The 24,852-nt window shown below is 37.4% G+C and overlaps 1 protein-coding gene across 2 annotated transcripts in view; it reads left to right on the plus strand.

Moving 5' to 3' along the window:
• The window catches only part of MOSMO (modulator of smoothened), a 61,585-nt gene extending 37,390 nt beyond the window's left edge, over positions 1–24,195 (plus strand). Inside the window, exons 2-3 of one of the 2 annotated variants that reach the window (XM_082362633.1) lie at positions 12,454–12,666; positions 17,237–24,195. In XM_082362633.1, the coding sequence (XP_082218759.1) occupies positions 12,454–12,666; positions 17,237–17,421 (398 nt within the window). In that variant the 3' untranslated portion in view covers positions 17,422–24,195. Of the gene's footprint in view, positions 1–12,453; positions 14,618–17,236 lie in introns of those variants that run through there. The other variant, XM_082362634.1, reaches the window with a different exon arrangement.
• Positions 24,196–24,852: the final 657 nt, after the last annotated feature.

The following is a 24,852-nucleotide window of genomic DNA, read 5'->3' on the forward strand; positions in this document are numbered from 1 at the left end:
CTTTACTTGCAGTAAATGGCTTGGTATCTCTTGTTTCACGGGATCCTTTGCTGAAGTTTTCTTATAGGCTCAGTGCTTTCTGGCTTAACACATTGCCATCAATTAGCATGTCTTCCACCCACAGATTTAATGCCTTTTCCATCTTAGCTAAGCACTTATCACACACTGTGGCCGTAACTTTTGCAGTTTGAGGTATAACAGCAAAACTGGCATGAATTTCTTTTTCCATCTTCACAATTTCACAGAAAGAAGATTCATTTTTACTGTAGATCTTAGCAATCTCAGCATACAAATTTTTTTCTTATTAAGTTGAGAACTCTCACCTTTCACATAAAAGAAGCACTTTATGGTTTTGCTTTGGCATATCCTAACTGCCAGCATCACTAGTCTTGTACTTTGGGGCCATTATTAAGTAAAGTAAGGCTTCCTTGAACACAAGCATTGCAATGCTGCAACAGTCCATTGGATAACTTAGATGACCAATAAGTGATTAACAGGTGGTAGGTAGCCCATACAGTGTGGATGCACTGGACAATGGAATGATTCACGTCCCAGGAGGGCTGGAGCCAGATGGTGCAAGATTTCATCATGCTACTCAAAATAGCTTGCAATTTAAAACTACTGAATTGTTTATTTCTGGAATTTTCCATTTAATATTTTTGGACTGCGGTTGACTGCAGGTACAAACTGCATAAAGCAAAACTGTGGATAAGAGGGGAATACTGTATTCCAGCCTACGCATAATGGGAGTCTCAGAAGGGGAAGAGAGAAGGGACATAAAGGATATGTGAATAAATAATAGCCAAAGTCTCTCCAGGTTTAATGAAAAACTTAATCTGCACATTGAAGAATGTCAACAAATTCCAAGTAAGATAGACTCAAAATAATTCACACCTAGACACGTCGTAGTCAAACAGTCAAAAGCCAAAGACATAAAGAGAATCTTGAAAACAGCAGGAAAAAAGTGAATCCTCATGTACAAGGGGTCCTCAGTACGATTAACAATTGACTTCTCATCAGAAACCAAGAGACCAGAGAGCAGTGGGATGACATATTCAAAATGCTGCAAGAAACAGACTGTCAACTAAAAATTCTGCAAAACTATCCCTCAGAAACAAAGGAGAAATCAAAATATTCTAAGATAAACAAAAACTGAGAAAATCCATCACTAACAGACCTGTCCTACAAGAAATACTGAAAGGAGTCTTCAAACTGAAAGAAAAGGGCACTAGGCAGTGTTTTGAATCCACACAAAGAAATAGGGCACAATAAAGGTAACTACAAGGGTGGATATAAAAGTCAGTGTATAGATCATCCAAAATGAAAATAAATAAGGAAACACAAACTTTAAATGATACATTAAACAAGATGGACTTAGCTGATATTTATAGGACATTCCATCCAAAAACAGATTACACTTTCTTCTCAAGTGCTAATGGAACATTCTCCAGGATAGATCATATCTTGGGTCACAAATCAAGCCTTGGTAAATTTAAGAAAATTGAAATCATATCAAGTGTCTTTTCTGACCACAACGCTATGAGACTAGGTATCAATTACAGGAAAAAAATCTATAAAAAATACACATGGAGGCTAAACAATACACTACTAAATAACCATGAGATCACTGAAGAAATCAAAGAGGAAATCAAAAAATACCTAGAAACAAATGACAATGAAAACATGACGACCCAAAACCTATGGGATGCAGCAAAAGCAGTTCTAAGAGGGAAGTTTATAGCAATACAATCCTACCTCAAGAAACAAGAAACATCTCAAATAAACAACCTAACCTTACACCTAAAGCAATTAGAGAAAGAAAAACAAAAAAACCCCAAAGTTAGCAGAAGGAAAGAAATCATAAAGATCAGATCAGAAATAAATGAAAAAGAAATGAAGGAAACAATAGCAAAGATCAATAAAACTAAAAGCTGGTTCTTTGAGAAGATAAACAAAATTGACAAACCATTAGCCAGACTTATCAAGAAAAAAAGGGAGAAGACTCAAATTAATAGAATTATAAATGAAAAAGGAGAAGTAACAACTGACACTTCAGAAATACAAAGGATCATAAGAGATTACTACAAGCAACTATATGCCAATAAAATGGACCACCTGGAAGAAATGGACAAATTCTTAGAAAAGCACAACCTTCCAAGACTGAACCAGGAAGAAATAGAAAATATAAACAGACCAATCACAAGCACTGAAATTGAAACTGTGATTAAAAATCTTCCAACAAACAAAAGCCCAGGACCAGATGGCTTCACAGGCAAATTCTATCAAACATTTAGAGAAGAGCTAACACCAATCCTTCTCAAACTCTTCCAAAATATAGCAGAGGGAGGAACACCCCCAAACTCATTCTATGAGGCCACCATCACCCTGATACCAAAACCAGACAAAGATGCCACAAAAAAAGAAAACTACAGGCCAATATCACTGATGAACATAGATGCAAAAATCCTCAACAAAATACTAGCAAACAGAATCCAACAGCACATTAAAAGGATCATACACCATGATCAAGTGGGGTTTATCCCAGGAATGCAAGGATTCTTCAATATACACAAATCAATCAATGTGATAAACCACATTAACAAACTGAAGGAGAAAAACCATATGATAATCTCAATAGATGCAGAGAAAACTTTTGACAAAATTCAACACCCATTTATGATAAAAAACCCTCCAGAAAGTAGGCATAGAGGGAACTTACCTCAACATAATAAAGGCCATATATGACAAACCCACAGCCAATATCGTTCTCTATGGTGAAAAACTGAAATCATGTCCACTAAGATCAGGAGCAAGACAAGGTTGCCCACTCTCACCACTATTATTCAACATAGTTTTGGAAGTTTTAGCCACAGCAATCAGAGAAGAAAAAGAAATAAAAGGAATCCAAATCAGAAAACAAGACGTAAAACTGTCACTGTTTGCAGATGACATGACACTATGCATAGAGAATCCTAAAGATGCTACCAGAAAACTCCTAGAGCTAATCAATGAATTTGGTAAAGTAGCAGGATACAAAATGCACAGAAATCTCTTGCATTCCTATACACTAATGATGAAAAATCTGAAAGAGAAATTAAGGAAACACTCCCATTTACCATTGCAACAAAAGAATAAAATACCTAGGAATAAACCTACCTAAGGAGACAAAAGAGCTGTATGCAGAAAACTATAAGACACTGATGAGAGAAATTAAAGATGATACAAACAGATGGAAAGATATACCATGTTCTTGGATTGGAAGAATCAACATTGTGAAAATGACTATACGACCCAAAGCAATCTACAGATTCAATGCAATCCCTATCAAACTACCAATGGCATTTTTCACAGAACTAGAACAAAAAATTTCACAATTTGTATGGAAACACAGAAGACCCCGAATAGCCAAAGCAATCTTGAGAAAGAAAAACGGAGCTGGAGGAATCAGGCTCCCTGACTTCAGACTATACTACAAAGCAAGTAATCAAGACAGTATGGTACTGGCACAAAAACATATAGATCAGTGGAACAGGATAGAAAGCCCAGAGATAAACCCATGCACATATGGTCACCTTATCTTTGATAAAGGAGGCAAGAATATACAATGGAGAAAAGACAGCCTCTTCAATAAGTGGTGCTGGGAAAACTGGACAGCTACATGTAAAAGAATGAAATTAGAACACTCCCTAACACCATACACAAAAATAAACTCAAAATGGATTAAAGACCTAAATGTAAGGCCAGACACTATAAAACTCTTAGAGGAAAACATAGGCAGAACACTCCATGACATAAATAACAGCAAGATCCTTTTTGACCCACCTCCTAGAGAAATGGAAATGAAAACAAAAATAAACAAATGGGGCCTAATGAAACTTAAAAGCTTTTGCACAGCAAAGGAAACCATAAACAAGACGAAAAGACAACCCTCAGAATGCGAGAAAATATTTGCAAATGAAGCAAGTGGCAAAGGATTAATCTCCAAAATATACAAGCAGCTCATGCAGCTCAGTATCAAAAAAAAACAACCCAATCCAAAAATGGGCAGAAGACCTAAATAGACATTTCTCCAAAGAAGATATACAGATTGTCAGCAAATACATGAAAGGATGCTCAACATCACTAATCATTAGAGAAATGCAAATCAAAACTACAATGAGGTATCACCTCACACTGGTCAGAATGGCCATCATCAAAAAATCTATAAACAATAAATCCTGGAGAGGGTGTGGAGAAAAGGGCACCCTCTTGCACTGTTGGTGGGAATGTAAATTGATACAGCCACTATGGAGAACAGTATGGAGATTCCTCAAAAAACTAAAAATAGAACTACCATTTGACCCAGCAGTCCCACTACTGGGCATATACACTGAGAAAACCATAATTCAAAAAGAGTCAGGTACCACAATGTTCATTGACGCTCCATTTACAATAGCCAGGACATGGAAGCAACCTAAGTGTCCATCGATAGATGAATGGATAAAGAAGATGTCACACATATATACAATGGAATATTACTCAGCCATAAAAAGAAATGAAATTGAGTTATTTGTAGTGAGGTAGCTGGACCTAGAGACTGTCATACAGATTGAAGTGAGTCAGAAAGAGGAAAAACAAATACTGTATGCTAACACATATATGTGGAATCTAAAAAAAAAAGAAAAAATTGGTTCTGAAGAACCTAGGGGCAGGACAGGAGTAAAGACACAGACATAGAGAATGGACTTAAGGACACGGGGAGGGGGAAGGGTAAGCTGGGACAAAGTGAGAGGATGGCATAGACGTATATACACTACCAAAAGTAAAATAGATGGCTAGTGGGAAGCAGCCACATAGCACAGGGAGATCAGCTCAGTGCTTTGTGTCCACCTAGAGGGGTGGGATAGGGAGGGTGGGAGGGAGACGCAAGAGGGAGGAGATATGGGGATATATGTATACGTATAGCTGATTCACTTTGTTATACAGCAGAAACTAATACACCATTGTAAAGCAATTATACTCCAATAAAGATGTTTTAAAAAAAAGTCAGTGTAAATATCTTTTTGCTAGTAATTCTTTTCTCTTTAAAGTAAAGCAGTAATTATAAAATTGTGTTGATGGGCTTATAATGTATAAAGATGTAATTTTACAAAAGAAGGGGAGAGAATAGAGGGATATTGGGGCAAAAATTTTGATATACTGTTGAAATTAAGTTGGTAAATCTAAGCTGTTGGGTTTCATTTGAGATAAAATCCACCATTTTAAACTGTACAATTCAGTGATTTTTAGTATATTCACAGTGGTATGTGGCCATTGCCAATATCTAATTCCAGAGTATTTGCATCACCCCAGGAAAAAGAAACCCCAAACTTCCTAATTCCTCCTCCCGCATCCCCTGGCATCCACTAATGTCTCTGTCTCTGTGGATTTACCTATTCTGTATATTTCATATAAATGGAATAGTACAGTATGTAGCCTTTTGTGTCTGGCTTTTTTCACTTAACATAGGGTTCATCCATATTGCAGCCTGTATCAGTACTTTAAAAATTTTTTCTGAATAGTATTCTATTGTATGGATTTTGTTTATCGGTTGATGGCCATTTGGGTTGTTTCCCCTTTTCTTGCTATTATGAATAATGCTATGAACATTCATGTACAAGTTTTTGTATAAATGTATGTATTCTAACTCCAACTGAGTACACTGCTATACACTTCAATTCTGACACTGGCCACCTAGAGTTATCACAGATCCCACAAATTAAGGGCTCTGTCCTCCACAAGGTTGCCTCTAATTCAGACACTGCCACAAGTTTGGGGGGCGGGGCACTTCTGACCTACTGGCTACAAATTTGGGGTTTCCCACCACCCCCTCTAGTTCAATAGAGGGACAGTTATAATGCTTTGATCGGGGCCATGGAAGCATAGAGAAGCAGTCAGCCCAGAATGGGAGCATAAGCTTGTCGAGGAAGACTTCCCAGAAGTGACTTCTAAGCTGTGACTGGAGTTTTGAATCATAGGTAGAAACCAGGAGAAGAAGTTTGGAAGAGTAGTTTAGGCAGAGGGAACGGCATATACGAAGGCCTGGGGTGTGTGTGTGTGTGTTAGAGCTGATTTAAGAGTTAATTTAAGAATTTGAGCATCAAATGTAAAAAAAGAAAAAAAAGCAATATCATCCAGACCTTTGTAGGCCATTTGGACTTAGAGGAGAGAGAGTGTGTAGAAGAAAAACCAGATCCAACAAAGACCCCTAAAGAATGCCAAATTTTAACGCATGGCAGAGAAAAAGGTGTCTGTGAAAAAAGACAGAGAAAGAAAAACTAAAGAGGCATGAGGAAAATAAATAGAACATGGAGTCACCAAAACCAAAGGAAATGTGTTTGAAGAAGCTGTATCAGATGCTGCTAAAATATTAAGGAAAGGACTTAGAAATGCCCATTAGAGTCAGCAGTATGGAATGAGTGAGCCTGGCAAGAGCTGTGTCAGTGGGGCGGTTGGGGTAAAAGCCAAGCTGCAGTAGATTAAAGAGTGAACAAGACTCTGGGAAGTGGGGACAGGGACTCTTGACAGGGTAGGGGACAAAGGATACTAGGCGGAGCGGACAGAAACACAAACATGTCGATACCAGAGGATGGCTTGACGTGATGGGATAGTTTTGTTTTATGATAAGGGAGACTTAGGGGACTTCTCTGGCAATCCAGTGGTTAAGACTCCACGCATCTAACGCAAGGGGCGCAGGTTCTATCCCTGGTCAGGGAGCTAGGATCCCACACGCCGCGCGGTGCAGCCAAAAAATAAAATAAAATAAAAAATAAACAGTTTAAAAAAAATAGGGAAGACTTAAGCTTATTCAAACAATTTTGCAATCCAGAAGAGAAAGAAAATAATAAGTTGGGCAAGCTCCCAAAGAAAGTGAGAGGGAATGGGATCCAAAACAAAGGGAGAGAGATCAATAGGATGAAAGAACAAGTGTGTGCAGATAAATTCATAAGTTTTGATGGTGGACAGTTGAGGGGTTGCTGTCTGATGGCCTCTATCTTTTCTGAAAAGTAACAGACACAGGCACCTACTTAAGTGATAGGGGTGGTGAATGGTTCTCATATTGAGGGAGACTGCAGCAGACTTGGAATGGCCACAGTAGAGAATGGGGAAGCGCTGAATTAGGGAAAGCTAATTAGCTTCTGGGTAGTGGTGATGGTCATGAGATAGAAACTTAGGAATTTCTAGTGGCACGCCTCTGCTCTGAAGTATGATTTTCTTCATCAGCATTCAGCATACTGGAGGTAAGTGCAGGAGGGGCAAAACTTATATTGAATCAGGGTTATGGTTTCTGCCAGGTGGGTGCAGTGAAAGGATAGAAGTTAGGTGGTAATATGATGGATCAAGGGCTCTACGCTGGTTAAGGAAAGAAGTGAAGACAATAGGAAAGTGATGGATGGAGAGAAAATAGCGGCCAGTGTCAGGAAGTGCCAGGGAGGTATTAGAACAGGTGGAAGTAACAGGAATGGACACTGTTACTATAGTGGACACTAGTGACTGGCCTAATAAACCTATTATGTTACTCGGGTTTTCAGACATTGCCTATGTATGGTTCATTAAGTTTCCTTGTTTTACGTGTTGACTCTTTTTGGCCAGTTCACTATTTATAAGCACCCTCATCTTAAGGTAGAACCCAAAAATCACAGCTGATAAAAAATAATCATCACTAGCAGTGCTTCTGGAGGAAAAAAATTAAATATGTGAAGTTTTTAAGTTACCTATAGACTATTATTTTCTGTGCTTGTGCTTCTACTCATTTAAAGTATGAGCTGCCAGGGTATGACTTACACCGGAAGGTATATGTCACTGCCTACATTGGGGCCCCCTACCAGGCCCCTTCTCACCTGCCTCCAGGTTCTCCTAAATTTCCTCAGCCAACCTGTCACTGAAACCTGAAACTCTATAATTCAGTTAAGTTGGAATATTGTCCCTTACTTAACTACAGATGCTCTTAGAGAGGGCAATATGTTAAGCCTTTATCAGTCATTAAGACTTTTGTGGTAACGTGTTTGGTTTGTGTTACCAGTAGGATAGCTTGCCAAGATTAGATTTTTATATCCCCAGGGAGAAAGTAGAGTAAGAGATCCACATCAGTTGTAGGGATTGGGTGGGCCAGTTCACAATACCTACAGCTAACGAAGAGAGCCCCCTGAGAGGAAGAGAACATGAGGAGGAAGAAAACTCAAGGGAGAGAAGGGAGAGGGTAATAGCAAATGTTAACTTCACGATTTTGTTCAAATTCAGCCCTATATTGGAAAACCCTCTCCGTGGTCAGTTTAGTGAGCAGTTACTGCATATGATTTGCTCTGACAGATTGGCGGGAATGTGTGCCTTTCTGCATTACAATTACTGTGTTTCAAATTTTCTGTGACACAGCTTTTACATGTAGTGATGACATGCCTTGTAATCATCCTCATTGTGGCAACAGACATGCTCAGACTGTGTTAAATCATTTCAGCAGTGTCTGGATCTGTAGATGATGGGTGTCAAAAGCCTCTTTAGTTAAGATTCCCCACTTAACAGGGTAAGATTCATTATGACTTCCTTTTCTGTGTTTTGATACACAGGTGAGATACTAAGAGGCATGTGGGATGCTATAGTTCCTAGTTGGTTTTCCTTTTTCCTATTGTGTGCAAGTTTTTATTTGTCTAGACTGGTTACCTAGGAAATAGCTGCAGGGTAAAGATGGATTGGCTATTTGGAAAATGGAATTACAGGCCCCTTCAAGAGGCAAAAGACCTGTTGGATAAAGTAAAAATTAGTGAATGGCTGAATTTATGCTTAATTTAGTGTGCTTCAACAAATCAAACTGAGACAGTTCTATAGGAGAACCTAGTTAATGCAGCATGATTTTTAAATTTAGCTTGTTTTTAATTCATTTAAGTTCACCAAATGTTTATTAATTCCTGCTTTGTGCCCACTGCTGCAGGCCATTCTAAGGGTTTCCAATGAAGCAGAAGGTTCAGTTCCCTCCTGAAAAGCTCATTTTCTGTTTGGGGTTAAAAGAAGTTACCTTAAAATCAAGTGCACGATTATGTGATACAGTCTAAATGTGTTCAGAGAATTTGGAGGATGTAAAGGATCTTGGCTAGTCAATGTGAGTGATAGATTTGAATCTACAGGCAGGAGATAATTCTTTGAGGTAAAAGATGAAATTTAAAGACCTGGTGAAAGTTTGGGTACTAACAGTTACCTGAATTTACAAGATTCAATGGTAGCAGCACAATTACCCTTGCAGATCCCTACACCCAGACAGCTTATGGAAAATATGTAACTCTGATATAAATTATATTGCCGTAGAATCTTAAGAAAATGGATTTTAGCGACAATGTTGACCAACCACTGTTTGCACTAGCCTTTGCATAATTTAAGAAAACTCTATTTTCACTGAAAGTGTGACAGTATTAGTTTTATAATCTCAGACCACTACAAAAATGTGAGCACATAGGAGACACTCAATAAAATATTTATGAATTGATTTTCTTATATACAGTACACCTTCTTGTTAGTTAGCATTAGCTTTCTTTTCTTCCAGAATGTAGTTGTTGAATATTTGGTCTTGATTTGTGGGATAAGGACTTTCGTAAATACAGACGCATAACTCTTCTTTTACAGCGGAACATCTGTCAGGTTATTTCCATTGATTTGTAGAAAGTATAGGTATAATTTTCATTTTCTTACTTGTTCTCTTTGTATTCACTTGGTGTGGTGTGCCAGCCAGGAGAGGAGGAAAAAGCAATCCTACTCAGAAAGCTTAACAACCTATAGGCACAGGAAGTTAAATTTGAGCCCTCCTTGCCATGTCCATAAATGGAAAGTAAACGAGGCAACATAAGGATACTCAAAAATATTTTGAAGGAGAAATGTTTTAGTTATGGTTTATTGAACCTACAACTTCAAATATTTGCCAGCAAAAAATAATTCTCAAATGTAAATCTCAGGACTTCCCTGGTGGCGCAGTAGTTAAGAATCTGCCTGCCAGTGCAGGGCACACGAGTTCAAGCCCTGGTCCTGGAAGATCCCACATGCCTCGGAGCAACTAAGCTCGTGCGCCACAACTACTGAGCCTGTGCTCTAGAGCCCACGAGCCACAACTACTGAGCCCGCGCGCCTAGAGCCCGTGCTCCACAACAAGAGAAGCCACCGCAGTGAGAAGCCCGCGCACCGCAACAAAGAGTAACCCCGGCTCTCCGCAACTAGAGAAAGCCTGCGTGCAGCAACGAAGACCCAACGCAGCCAAAAATAAATAAATAAATTTATTAAAAAAAAAAAAAAGTAAATCTCAGTCCGCTAGCTATTTATAGAGTTACCAATGAAAGTTTCTTTATATTTTAAATTTGTGAAGAGAATTGTTACTATAATCAGAACCCATAATATTGAATTTTGCCGGAGGGTCTTTCATTGCCTGTTGTCTATTCTCACAGTACTGATAGCTTTTATAAATGAGATAGTGACTACAGAGGGTAATTTGTTAGAAGATTTTTGCTGAGTGATCAGGAGTGGTTTCCTGTTAGAAGAGCTTGAGCACTGCTGTGAATGCCTTCTTTATTTCCAAAATTACCATAAAATGCCTTATCATAATAAGGCATGCCCTCTCCCTCAAGTTTTCTTTTCAAGAAAACTTTTTAATGTTTCATTTTAAGAACAATTATGCAACTCCCTGGTACCTACTCACCCCTATTGTCGCCCCTTTTCTGGTTTCAAGCAATTACCATGATACTAAAAGTGTTAGTGACTGTCAAAAACTTTGAACTGATTTACTTCTCTGGCCTGTGGAATCACTCCACTCCAAACAGCAGCTAGGAGGAGGGATAGTGTGGCATTACTTACTGTGACAGTTTGCTCACTTTCTATCCCTCTCCCGCCCCTCATCTGCCTCCATATCTGCCTCCATCTTGCTGGCGATGATCCTGTAATTATAATGCTGTTTGCACCTATGCGGAGATCACAAGAAGGGCCTAATTATTAGATGATTTGAGAGAAAAAGGTACAACTTGTTTGCGTTATCGTCTTCCACTCTTTTGAAAAGTTATAGTCAGAGTTAGCATTAGAGGAAAAAAGACCACAACTCAATTCTGAGAGCAGAACTGATTTTTCTCTTCATTTTCTTTGAACACATTGCTTATTTCTACAAATGTATGAATGGCAAAGGCATGTTGCAGGAAAGCCCCCTCCCTCCAACAGCCCCACCTACCCACATATACATCTGTATGTACAGGTCCAGCCCTGGTCTGTCTTCTGCCACCAAGGGCAGCTTCCCAAAATGCCTCTGGGAATTTTACTGACTGTCCTCAAAAAAGGCACTTGTTCATGGCAGGTGCTATGATTTTGAGGTTAATGTCTTTTTGTTGTAGTTGTTGTTGTTCATAATGAGAAAATAAGACCAATAAAAGATGCAGAAATCTGTTGTTTTCAGTGGCTCCAGAAATTTCTTTTCTTGTATTTTTGGCAACTGTTTTCCCATTTGCAGTTGCCTTTAAAGGGGGAAGCAAGCAACTTTTACTCAAAAGTAACATTTTAATTGTTCTTCATACTGGGGAAAAGGATAAAATAACAATTCTTTCATCTTCCTTATCTAGGTTTCTGTAAATTAATTCACCCCAAATTTGATAGAGAGGTTCCTTGGGTTTGACATGAGAACATGTTTGTTTAAAAATAGCACTTGATGTTTTACAAAAACCACTTTCATTTATTTAAATGGAAGAGGGGGCACTTTAAAAATTAGCACCGATGCCTTTATGCTTTTCTGCTGAAGCATACTAGTAATGATTTGGCACTGTGAGCATTTGTACATCGTACAGAAATTGTTGAACTTACCAAATGGGGTGAACCTACTAGTTTTTCCAGCATTTTCTTGAATTTAGTGGAAAAGTACTTATATTGTAATTTTCTTAGACCTTTTAAGTTTAATAAAATAATATTAGTTCCAGTATTTAATCCATTATTTAATTTTATTTATGTATTACACTTAGACATATTTCAAGTTTGCCTTCAAATTTTTAAAACGTGTGTTTCTCCTCAGCCAAAATAACATCATATACATTTGAGTCTTGGATCTGGGAATAGAAAAGTTCCAATTCTTTTTGCTAGTATGGTAATCTCAGCAAGAGCAGGAACCTCATTTCTCTTGTTCACTGTTATTTTCCTGGAGCCTAGAACAGTGCCAGACACAAGTACCCAGAAAAGTATTTAATAAATGACTGAATGAATTGCCTTCTATGACTTGTGAGGTTTTTTTTTTTTTTTAAGTTCACTTTGTACCTTAAACAAAGTATTACTACATAGTGGACTACAGCAGGATGCTGAAGAATAGGACTCAGTGGAATTCAGTGCTTGAATGACCCACTCAGAGAGAAAAGGACTAAAGGGGTGTTGGTAGGGACAATTCCCTGGGTGTGCAAACCCACTAAAATACTCCCACGTTTTGCATCTCTCCAGGAGCACTCACTGTGGGCCTTGTGCGACAGTGTCAAACAATCCATGGACGAGACCGGACATGCATCCCACCTCGGCTTCCCCCAGAGTGGGTCACCACACTGTTTTTTATCATCATGGGAATCATTTCATTGACTGTCACATGTGGTTTGCTGGTGGCTTCCCACTGGCGAAGAGAAGCCACAAAATATGCTCGATGGATAGCATTCACTGGAAGTAAGTAACCTGTGCTAACTAAATTTGTCTAGAAGGCCCTCACCCTGGAATCAAGACTCAGTAATAAGGACTCTCTAATCATCAAAGGGCACCACTTGCATACGGCCATCAGATAGACTCTACGCGGTCCCATCAGCTCTTCAGAATTCTCACCATAAGACCAGGACATCCAAACCTTAATTGCTTTGTATAACGTGCTATTTTAATGAATTTTATTTTTGCTCACATTGTGACATAAGTGTTCCAGGTCTGTGACTCAGAGCTACCACTAACCTGAGTCTTCCTCTTCTTAAAGGTATTGGTATCTTCTGTCAAATAAAGATAAATCTAGAAGAAAATATACAGAAATACAAATTAGTTTAAGGTGGTGATTTGCTTTTTAATATCATTGATTTGAGTTCCTACCGTAAGTCGTGGTGTGACCATTGAAAAATCAACACATTTGGTTATTTAATAATCGTTTCTCAACATTTCTTACGCCACTTAAGCTATGCCCAAGGGTGTGATAATATTTATATATTACACATTCTCTTGTACTTTGCAAAACTGGTTTAATTTCAGAACACAACACAGGCTTTTCCCAAGCTAAAAGCAACAAAAATGCTCAAAGGAAAGATTTCTGTAATTCTGCTTGCTTCTTTCTAAAGCAGGTTTGTCCCCCAGGGAACATTTGTCAAAGTCTGGAAACATTTTTGATTGTCACAACTAAGGGGATGCTCCTGGCGTGTAGTGAGTGGAGTCCAGGGATGCTGCCAAACAGCGTGCAAATGCACAGAACAGCCTCCACAACAAAGACTCATCTGGCCCCAAGTGGCAATAGGGCCCTGTTGAGAAACCCTGCTCTAAAGAACAGGATAACTATCCCTGTGCCAAATACTATGGGATTTAATTTCTAATTCAGTGTCTTCTAATCATCTCAGGTTTTCTTAAGTTTTCAGAAAATGAATATTATAACACAGCTTACTTTCACCTGTTATTGTCTTGTAGAACTTATATCACAGGGCTAAGGCATAATCCCATGTATCCCTATTAATGTTAAAACTCAGTTTATTCTTAAAGATCATAGGATAGGGATATTAGTTCATGAGTCTCTGTTTCTCCCTATCTCTCTGTGAAACTCTCTTTAGAGAATGTATATGTTTCTGGATCTGTTGTTTTATTTTTGTCTCTATTTCTCCCTTAACTTTAAAATTTAGATCAAGTTGCAGTTGACATAAAAAGGCTTCTCCATCCTTGTTAAGAAATGTGAAACAAGTTGATCTTTTTTGAGGTCAAACAGACCTCCTGAGACAGTTCTTTTCTAAATAGTAGGGTCTAGAGGCAGCTATAGAGACAGTGCTACTAAATTAAAGGGTATTGATGAGGAATTTAAAGAGAATCTTTACTCACAGATACAGTTACTTATCCACTCTTTAGAATTCACTCTTTAGGAGTAAAATAAAATCAAAGAAGAAGGATTTAGTTTCTGGATTTAGTTGAAATTTGGGAGTGCATGTGCTCTGAATACCAAAAATCTGAAATATTATTTAGCAAAGTAATATGAGTCAGAGAAAAGCATTAAGGTGCTCACATGAGCCATTGGTTCTTATGACCCAATAAAGGGAAAGAACTTGATTATCTTGTTTTTCATTTCTCTTCAAGAGAAAATATTTAAGTACATATTTAATATATAGCTACCTTGAAATGCAGAATGTTTTTCCTTTATTTTTCATTTTAAATAATTTAACTTTTTAAAATAATATGTGCATGATACATAATTCAAAGCCTATGAAAGGGTCACCAAGTAAAAAGTAAGTCTCATTTGTGGCCCTGTCTCCCAGTCGTCCGATACTCCTTTCCTGGAAGCAACCATTCTCACCAGTTTCTGGGGTTTCCTACCAGTGGTGTTCTATGCATAGAAACATATATGTATATGTGTGAGTGTTCTATAAATACATATTTATTCTATTTATACTATTCTGTACCTTGGTTTTTTCGTTCAACAATATATCTTGGTGTTGATGTCATCTAAGGAAGCATAGAGCTGCATTCCCAGAGCTAGTTTACTGGGGTGGTAGTCATAAGAGGGATTGGGCTCCCCCTAGTGTTTCCATTCAGCCTTTGAAAATGTACTTCATCTCTATTTTATGCACTTCTATTCCAGTTAAGCTATAGTTTGGTAAGAATATAAGCTAACATTTTCTGATGGATTTACACAGTGGAAATGCTCAAAGGAGAGCCACACATGAGGGGGCTCACCTATGGGGGCAAGGGTGACAAAGCTGTGCCTTTTTCTTCAAGTCTGACTCTTGCCCTTGCTTTTGCCACCCTAATTTACTTGTCTACCAGTACACCTGATTGACTTTCACCACCAAGAAATCTATGCTATACAGGATATGAAGTTATGTCTTTACAGACTTATTTATTTAGGACCCAGAACTTAATTGTCAAAAGTTGATATGTATTTTCACCAATAACAGTATTTTAAGATCTAAAGTAACTTCACAGGTCTCAATAGCTAAAAAAACCCACAAAAAACAGGAAAACAAAAACAAAAAAACCTCACCCACCAACATTAAATCTCCCCAGGATAGAGAACTAGATTCCTTGGATTAAAAACAAATATTGGATAGAATTAGAAGTTCATTGCTTCCTTAAAATTTGATTAAGCTTTTCCTAACCAATTTGGAAAATATTTAACACTTGTAAAATATTAAACCCTGCTTTAAATATAGTCATTAAATGATTACTCCATTATAAAAGATAGATTTTTATTTTACAGTAGAAAATAGGGAAGGATAGGAATTAAGTTGGCACATCAATTAACAGAATGAACAACAGTAATATCTGCATATCTTTTAAGGACTTCTAAATTATTTTAGTGTTTCTTGAGGTTAGAGATTAATCCACATTAAAGAACAAATTGTTTTTAAGACAATAATGTTTTCCCATTGTTTTTATTAGATTGTCTATAGCTATTTAGATTGTGGTTTCATTTTGCTTACCAAACCATATTAAGGCATAAGAACCATTAGAGATTGGTGACAGATACCACAGATCAGGGGGCACTGGCAGCAGTAATAAAGTTATTTATTGCTAACTATACAACAGAAAGGCCAAAATATGTAATACTGAATACGTGAATTTTTCATTTGTTCTGTAGTAGGTATCCAAAAGAATCTAAATCTGCTTATGTAACATTATTTGGTGTGGTCATATGCCCAAAATGAAACAGATTCTATGTCTGCTTAATATAAAATAATCCACCTAAATGGTGCAAAGCAAACGAGAGTGCTGGTGTGTTTCTTAAGCTAGTGTATTACTTAAGAAAATGTTACTTTTTACAGCATTTCTGGAGCTTCCTCCCAGGAAATATTCCTAACTGGCTTTTTCAGGACTCTCCTATTAAATTTTGTAGATTGAGTAACACAAAAATAATTTAGGACAAGTGTCAGCTGGTATATTTATCCAGGACTCTGTCAGTATTGCTAGGGATGGGTTTAACTGAGAAAAGTTTTCTCATTCAGTTAATATTGGGAATGACTATAGAATGACATTACACTGAAGAAATGTTTCTGCCTTCAAAGAAATTTGAAAGACTATGAACATTTGACCAACATGCTTTCAAAAAGCATAAAATATTTTCTTGGAAACGCCAGCCTATCTGTAGGTAATTTGTGTTCCCTAAGAAGAGTGTTTCTTTGGTAGCACAGGGGAGCACATGGTTTCCTAAAACAGCCAACTGTGGAATTACTTCTGCCCAGACACTGGGTTTTCTGATATCTTTCTAGAAGCATTTTAGCAAATAATATATTTCATTGTGTTTGCATACAAAACTCAAAAGATTTCCCCACTCTCCCCCACTTTAAACTCTGTAGTCAGAAACCTGGGAGATTTTTTTTTTTTTTTTGGAACGTTGTCCATGATGAGAGATAACCAATTTGACAATTTGCTCCTCATCCCAGAAGTCCGTGGTTCTTTCCACTAGCTGATTTTAAATCAGAGTAAGATAAATAGTATTTATATTTGTATGCACCTTTTCTCAATTCCTTATAGCTAGTACCAACTGAGAGAGCAGAGAATTGGCAAAATAATGCTAGGATAATAATAATATACAGCATTTATTCAGCACTTACTATCAGCCTGTCACTGTGCGAAGGACTTGACATTGTTTTGTTTATCCTTGTACTATATACTTACCCATTTTCAGAATTTCAGAAGCCTAAGATTACACCATTAGTAAGTAGTAGAGCCAGAACTTAGCCCCTGTCTGACACTAGCCAGAGCCCTTAGTCACTACTTTAAATGGTCAGGAATTGTATATACGAGTACTTAGTAGGTTTGGAGGCCTTCCTTAATGCTGATATTCAAAACTATGTAAAAGGCTAAGCTAACTTTTACTGTATTTAATTGTTAGGCTTTGGGGATCTGTAGTATACACAAATCTTTTGATAAGTGACCCATGTTGTAACAGATTTGACCATGTCATCAATCCACAACCCTTCTTATAAACTTCCTTTGTGCCAAATTTTCATTGTTTTCTTAATCACCAAACCATGTTACTAATGTTGTGTTCTGGTTTGTTTTACAGTGATCCTTTTCTGTATGGCTGCCCTAATATTTCCAATAGGATTTTACATCAATGAAGTCGGAGGTCAACCATATAAATTACCCAACAACACAGTAGTTGGGTCATCATATGTACTTTTTGTCTTATCAATTTTCTTTACAATAGTAGGACTTCTATTTGCCGGCAAAGTTTGTTTACCAGGCTGATGAATGTCTGAATTGCTTGACTCTTATTATTTTTAATTTTATTTTATTTTTTTATTTTTGGAGGGTGGGGAGGACAAAGGCAAGGCATCTGAATAGTCCTCGCATAGGAAGATGCTTAGATGAAACTGATGCTGAAAAGAAAAAAAAATGCTTTGATTTGTTCTCACTATGCACTTTGGATTTAAAAACAAAAAATAAGGAGAGCCTTTTCCATAACCAAATACAGACAATATTGACTAAATCTCCTGAGCATATTCAGGCAGTCAGGTCTGCACTGTGATAGCAACCTAGTGAAGGAGAATGCTTTATACTGAAAAGCATGTGGCCCTTTGTGACTCTGTTGTTCCATTTTTAACGTCTAATGATTCATTTGAGGGAGGAAAAAATAAGTCTAAGTATTTATGAATCATGGCGGACCAGAGGGATGCAAGAGAAGTTCATGTGGGGCTGGCCTCACCTCCTAAGAAATTAGAGTTCACAGCTTCCTTGTAATGGTATGAGCCTTTGGCACCAGAATGGATTGCCATTGCATTACCGCACCAAGAAGCCAATAGATCAAAACTCGTTTGCTAAAATGTATGTAAAAATTCTGAAATTCCCTATTCTCTGTGTACAAAAAAAAAAAAAAAAAAAAATCAAACACTAAGAAACATGTCGTTGGGGGGCGGGGGGTTGGGTGGGGGAAATTTTCCTTATATTTATATAAATATATATATAATATATATATTTTGCTGATGCAGTATACAGTGTGTATATATGTGTGTGTGTGTGTATGTGTGTGTGTAAATTTATATACACACACATGCAAACAGTTCCTGGAAGAGAACTCTGAATGCTTTGCTAGCAAAACACTGTGGTGTGCAAACCTAGAACTCAATAGAAAAAAAGCCATTTATCTGAAGGCTGCATAGTGGAGAGAGTCTTCAGTTTACCTCATTCTTTGTAGCAGCCCTTGATTTTAACAGGTTTTTGTAATAGGTACAAATAATCCCATACCTTTCTAGGTGCAATTTTAAGTTAAGCTAAAATTCTTTGTAGGGTTAATTTATTTGTTTATGATAGTAGAAGGTAAGATCATGTCAAACCTTATAATTTGGGGAATCTGACACTATTTAAATTATTGGCAACTGTTGTCTGTTGTACAGAGGTTCTCTTTTTCTACTGGCTCGTTCTGTTACATTAATAAAGCATTTTATATGTTTAAGCACACAACTTTACATAAATACAAAATTCACTAGTAATATCAATTTACAATATTTTGGCTATTTATAACACTAACTTCACTTTGCCATAAAAATTAAATTTATGTTTCTTTCCATCTAAGCATTATTAATAATCTCCTTTACCAAAAACCCTAGCAATACAGTATTTTCTTTAAATGCTATATGCCTTTGTTTGCTAAAAGCTAACATTTTTGCATTTACTTTAAAGGGCTGTACTAAACCCACAGCTTTACATTTCTTCCAGAAAGAAGCATTGCAGCTAACCCTTGAGCCCACAGATAGTTTTAAAATATAGTATTTCTCTTCTCCACATCTCCATGTCTTCATGTCAACGCTTAGTTGTTTTTCCAGGTGAACACAATAGATAATCTCCTGTTTGAAATGTGGGGCAGGAGGGTTTTTCATGGCAATGGAGTCTTTCATGGCAACGGCAACCGAAACGTCCCTATCAGAAGAGTTAGGGTCCCTTGTTTCACACAAACTGAAATGAATGCACTGTTGTTGTTTTTTAAATGATTACTTCATTTAAGGAGCTGCCTCCTCAGATAGTCAAGGTATGAAATGGAGGAGCCTGATGTGTTTCACACTGGCTTGTTTAACATTCACATATCTTACTGCTAATTCAGCAGTATTTTATTGTGGAAGAAAACCCCAGTGTTTCAGCTCACTCAGGAGTCAGGTAAGAGGTAGACCACCACTGGGGTGAGTTCCTTGAGTGTGCTGGGGGCATGTCACACATTTCCTTCCCAGAGTCCAAAGAAACCTCTAGGAAATGCCTGAGGGAGATTAATTTTCCCCAAGTATTATGATGTCTGGTCAGTTCTAAGAATACCACTGGATATGTGCTATGGACATTTGGGATGGCAGTTCCCATTGCGATCTGATTGGACCTCAGTCAAATGGATCACTTTGAAGGAAAGCTTTGGTTGTTACCATTATACCACTGAAATAAAGGGTTAGCAAAGTATGGTTCAAATTAACTTATGATATGACCAAGAGCTTTTCTCTTCCAAAAGATGAATTTTATTGTAAATAGTTTCTCAAAATATTTTTAACTGGATCATGAGCATGGGGAGAGAAAGTTTCTCAGCTGCTAAGAATTTCCCCACCGTTTACGTCTTTCACTTACAGTGGTATTGCATATAAGATTGCAGAATTTACGGTTTTATTTGTATCTATTACACAAACCATTAAATTGTCTTTAATTTCATCATTGTCTTGGAGGTCCAGTGCACAAAGGGCTGATAGGGGAAAGCTCCCTCTAACCAGTCAGCACTCTAACCCAGGATTAAAACCATCCCATCAAGTAGTATGTGAAGTCAGATCTTTGTACTCTTCCAGACCAAACATTGAAATGGACTCATTCAGATAAAATTCTATAAATCCTGTAAGTGAAAAGATAGACAACTGTCAGCAGTTGCTTTTAAAAAGGTCACTATAATAAGTACTATATAGTACAGTATTAATTTATAGCAGGAAATCATATCTTGTAAACTGTATATAAAACACTGTTAAATGGTGCAATCATTTGTCAAATTTTTGTCTGTTACATTGTTTTTAGAGTGTGTGCATTCTTCTCATACCTAAGAATATCACTGTAAAATCTGCTGAAAAATATTTATAGGTTTTATTTGCACAAGACTTAATTAGTTTGAAAGTTTTGGAAGCTCCTATTGAACATGCCTAAACATCTGTAAACATGAAAAATCTTCAATTCATTAAAAGCAAACATTTCAGTATGATTCTTTCCAAAGGTAATCCATGTTCTATGTTGTTAATGTGTGTATGTAATTTTTCTGACTCTTCTACTTCTTATAAGCCTATTTTCCGTTTCATTTGTTTTGTTTTTGAAGGACGGCTCTTTTTTTTTTTTCTTCTTAATGTTCTAGATGACCAAAACACTTCATTGGTTTTTACCCTTTTGCCTAAATCTTTGATATCCCCACTTGATGTTCTGTGAATTCACTGTTTAATCTCTTAAGTAAAACAATGAACAGTCCTGGTGACATACAACCTATTGATTTAGAGGAAAGACCCTGAAAAAGTATTGGAAACTAACTTTGAATATACTACTCTTAGCTATTATTTTGCATCGTGGGCTTCATGGGAGGAACATGTTGCATTTATTTTGTCTTTATTAAAAGACTACTATCCACAGTTACTCTGATTGTAGTAACTGTTTTATCAACCCACTTTGATCTTCTTTAAAATATTAAATTTACATTCACGATTCAAAGCAGTAAGCTGTCTTTCAGAACTAATTTTTGAAGGATAAAAATATATGAAGGAAAAAAGTGACCTGTGTAGGTTGGCTTCCCTACATAGGACTTATTAGTTATATCACCTCAAGAGATTTTAAAGTTTGTCATCAAGGCCTGTATATTACCCCAAACTTTATTAAGAATTGTTTTCTAATTGGTTATAACATTTTTCGATTAATAGTTTCAAAACAAATTGTTAATACAAACTGTATAAAATGAACATAATTTTCTTCACTTGTATTTTTGTTATTGAGCAAGTTTATCAAAATAAATTGTCTACTAAAGAAACTAAAAAGGCTTCTATTACTTTGGAATAAGCTTTGAATTTAAAAATTTATTTCAGAAATGAATTTCTTGTAGAGGTTTCACATATTCACACAGTGACACTTCCATGCCTCTTGGTTTAGTTTTGTTGTTAGCATTGTGCCAGGGGAATGTCTCCCCTCTCTTCTTCCACTCTCACTCCTAGCTCCCCCTTCAGGGGGAGATGCTATTAATGTTCCAGAACATGGATTAGGCTATGTTTACCAATAAGAAGAGGCACTCAGCAATAAAAGACCACACACATGTGGCACTCTCTTCTACATCATGTTTCCATGGACTAGGAGAGAGGTACTGAGCCAAGGCTCTCCTTTTTCTTTCCTTTTTTCCTTGCACATCAACCTAAGCCCTTTCATCTTTGCTTCATTCTTCTGTTTGTACTTTATTTCAGGCCAAAGTCCTCTTAGCTTGTAAGATTTTAAAATTTGGGTTGAAGGAGCAATATAGAACCCTTTGGTCTCTAGACTTATCTGTGTGCTCCATCACAGCTTTACTGTAACTCTCTCTAGGAGTATCAGGAGTGACCTAGCCTAATAATAACTAGTAATCAAATGAAACACTATATTTACCCGTTGCTGCTGTCTCTCCTTTATATGGCCTCTGCAGGAGCCTCATGCAGAGTCGGGAGTTTAAGACAAGGTAGGATTTGGGTGTTCTTGGCTTCTGGACCTTAACGTCATCTTCTTAGGGTGACCAACCATCCTGGTTTGCCTGAGACAGGGCTTTTCTGGGACATGAGACTTTCAGTGCTATAATTGAGAAAGTTCCAGGCAAACAGGGATGAGTTGGTCACCCTACCTTTCCACCATTCAAATCTTACCCTGATTTATGACACAGATTAGAGGTATTTGAAGAGTTCTTTTCTATAAACATTAATGAATAGGTCAACTGGAAATTGTAATGGTTGACTAAATACTGAACTTCTAAGAGAGGGGAAGGAAACACTTTTCTTCTCTTTGGTAATACTGTAGGAAAAGGCAACAGACTGTCTTTAAAAACAATAACATGGGTGAAAAAATTATTTTGAGTTACTCTTCCATCAACTCTCTTCTAACCACTGTATGAGAAGATTATAGGAAAAACACCAAGACTAGTGGACTGTGGGTTCCTTTTATGCAAAGTCAACTCTTCTGGGTCACAGTTACCCAGCAACAAAATAAAAGTAGTTATTTATAAATTGTATTAAAGATAGAAAGCATAATGCTGTATTATTTTTTTAGAATTTTGGTTCTTTTCCCAGCAGGGAAAAAAAAATGCTGGGATGTATTTTGAAGCACATTCAAGGTTTCTACAAAGAAGCCCCAGTTCCAAAGACTAAGACCACCCAAGATTAAATTTCAAGAAGAAATTTTTCATGAGACTTGTAACATTTCAGAGCTGGGTGAAATCTAAAAGCATGTTCAGTGTTTCCATTTTCCAGATGAAGAAATCAAGGACTCAAAGGCTTACTGACTTTCCCAGAGTCACATAACTAGGTCTCAGAACACTCAATGTAGAAAAGAATGTCTTTGACAAATAGGCCTTGGACAGTTTTTGGCCTAGGACAGTTCTTCAAATTCTATAGCCACTTAAACGAATCTTTCTTCAACTAATCTCCATCTACTTCAATTCATCCAGATCATTTCTGCCAAAATAATCTTAACACAAAAGAAACTTTTCACTTGTTTATTCGAGTTCCTGTCACGTCAGCAGTCTACAGAATGAAATCCAAACTTCTTTAGCATAATACTGAAAACCCTTGATGAGCTGGCTTCAAGCTGTCTCCTCAGCCTTATTTCCCATCATTCTCTCTTTTCGCTTTTTACTGATAAACCAGCCTATTCTCCATTCTTTTACTACACCTTGCTCTCTGTCTTAGCTGTGCCTGTATGACCTCCCCCTTGCAGTTTCTTTAATCCCTCCTATATTTGAAATAATCTAATTTTTTGTGCTTTGTTTCTCTTTTGCTTGTACCTCTGTAACAGAACTTACTAGAGGGGAATCGACTGCCTGGATACAAGTCTCAGTTCCACAATAAATCACTTAATAAATCACTTAACCTCTGTGCACCTTGGTTTTCTCATCTGTAGACCGGGCCTGATAGTACCTACCTTATAGGGTTATTGTTGGTTTAAATGAGATAAAGTGTGGAAAGTTCTTGGTACATAGTAAGCCTTCAAGTGTTAGCTGCTGATGTTATTAAATACTTCTCTATAACTAGATCATAAACTCTTGAACTCAAGGAATGTGGCTTTCTCGTAGTCCAGAGACCTGACACAGTGCTTTACACATGAATTATCATGATTAAATTTGGGGCTAGGTTATAAAGGAAAATTATGAAACTATATTTCCTGGAGATGCGAAAGGCCCAGTCACCTGTCTTCCAGGATTGTTTCAGTGAAATTTTTCCTAAAAGCAGAAGCTTGCATAGATCATCAGCCTTTATAAGTAAGTGTGGTTATTTTACTGGTAAGTATTTGACTGTATAATATGCCAGTCTTGCTGACCTCCTTAGGATTTCTCTGGACTCAAGACCCTTTGCTACTAAATTCACAGTGCTCTAATATTGATACTTATACAGAGGACCAAGATGATGCAAGTACCCTGTCGATCCTGAAGAGAACTCTCTGGAGGCTTCTTCAAGCTTGTGGGTTCTCCGTTCTCTTGAAGCCGTCCATACATTTGGTATGTTTTGCAGAGACTTGGTTCTGCCAAGATGGTTTTAATTATTTCTGCTAAAAGGAACGGACTCAAGGATTTGATCTCATTTTAGATGTGGTTATCCCCAACTGGCCATCTTATGGCACATTTTAGTAGATACTTTCAATGTGTTTGGTCACCATTAAATCAATCTCTATTTATTATCTGTTGGGGCAAGTCAGTAAAATAAATACCGTGTCCTGACTCTGGCACTCTTTTCATGTTGTTTAAATACTTAATTTAGTTGTATAAGACAATTCAAGTATTTTCTTTAATAAAAAAAATAAAAACTCTTTCTTTTACATTGCTTTGTTTTCTATGGCAAAATACAAATGCAGTTGAAGAACCACCAAAAAAAACCTGTATCCACTCTAGGGGAAAAAAAATAATCCACATATCTAAGAAAGTTTTTTACTACCTCATCTTCTACGTATTTTGCTAATTAATTAGTGAGAGCAAAATGGACTTGTGTGTTGCAGTCCCACTCACACACACACCACTCAAATACTTTACCTCATTTCTGCTTTCTGGGTCATTGGTAACTTTTTTTTTTTGTCTGTGCTGGGGGCCTTCTCTAGTTGCGGCGAGCGGGGGCTAATCTTCGTTGAGGTGCGCTGGCTTCTCATTGCGGTGGCTTCTCTTGTTGCGGAGCACGGGCTCTAGGTGTGCGGGCTTCAGTAGTTGCGGCTCGCAGGCTCAGTAGTTGTGGCTCGCAAGCTCTAGAGCGCAGGCTCAGTAGTTGTGGCGCACGGGCTTAGTTGCTCCGTGACACATGGGATCTTCCTGGCCCAGGGATCAAACCTGTGTCCCCTGTATTGGCAGGCGGATTCTTAACCACTGTGCCACCAGGGAAATCCCAGTAACTTTTTCTCTTGTCCTAAGTGCTACTATGGAGAAGGAAGTTAACATGACCCTAAACTGGGACAAAAGAATTTTTTTTTTACAGT

The sequence above is a fragment of the Balaenoptera borealis genome (genome assembly GCF_965194805.1).
Source record: "Balaenoptera borealis genome assembly, chromosome: 16".
NCBI lineage: Eukaryota > Metazoa > Chordata > Mammalia > Artiodactyla > Balaenopteridae > Balaenoptera > Balaenoptera borealis.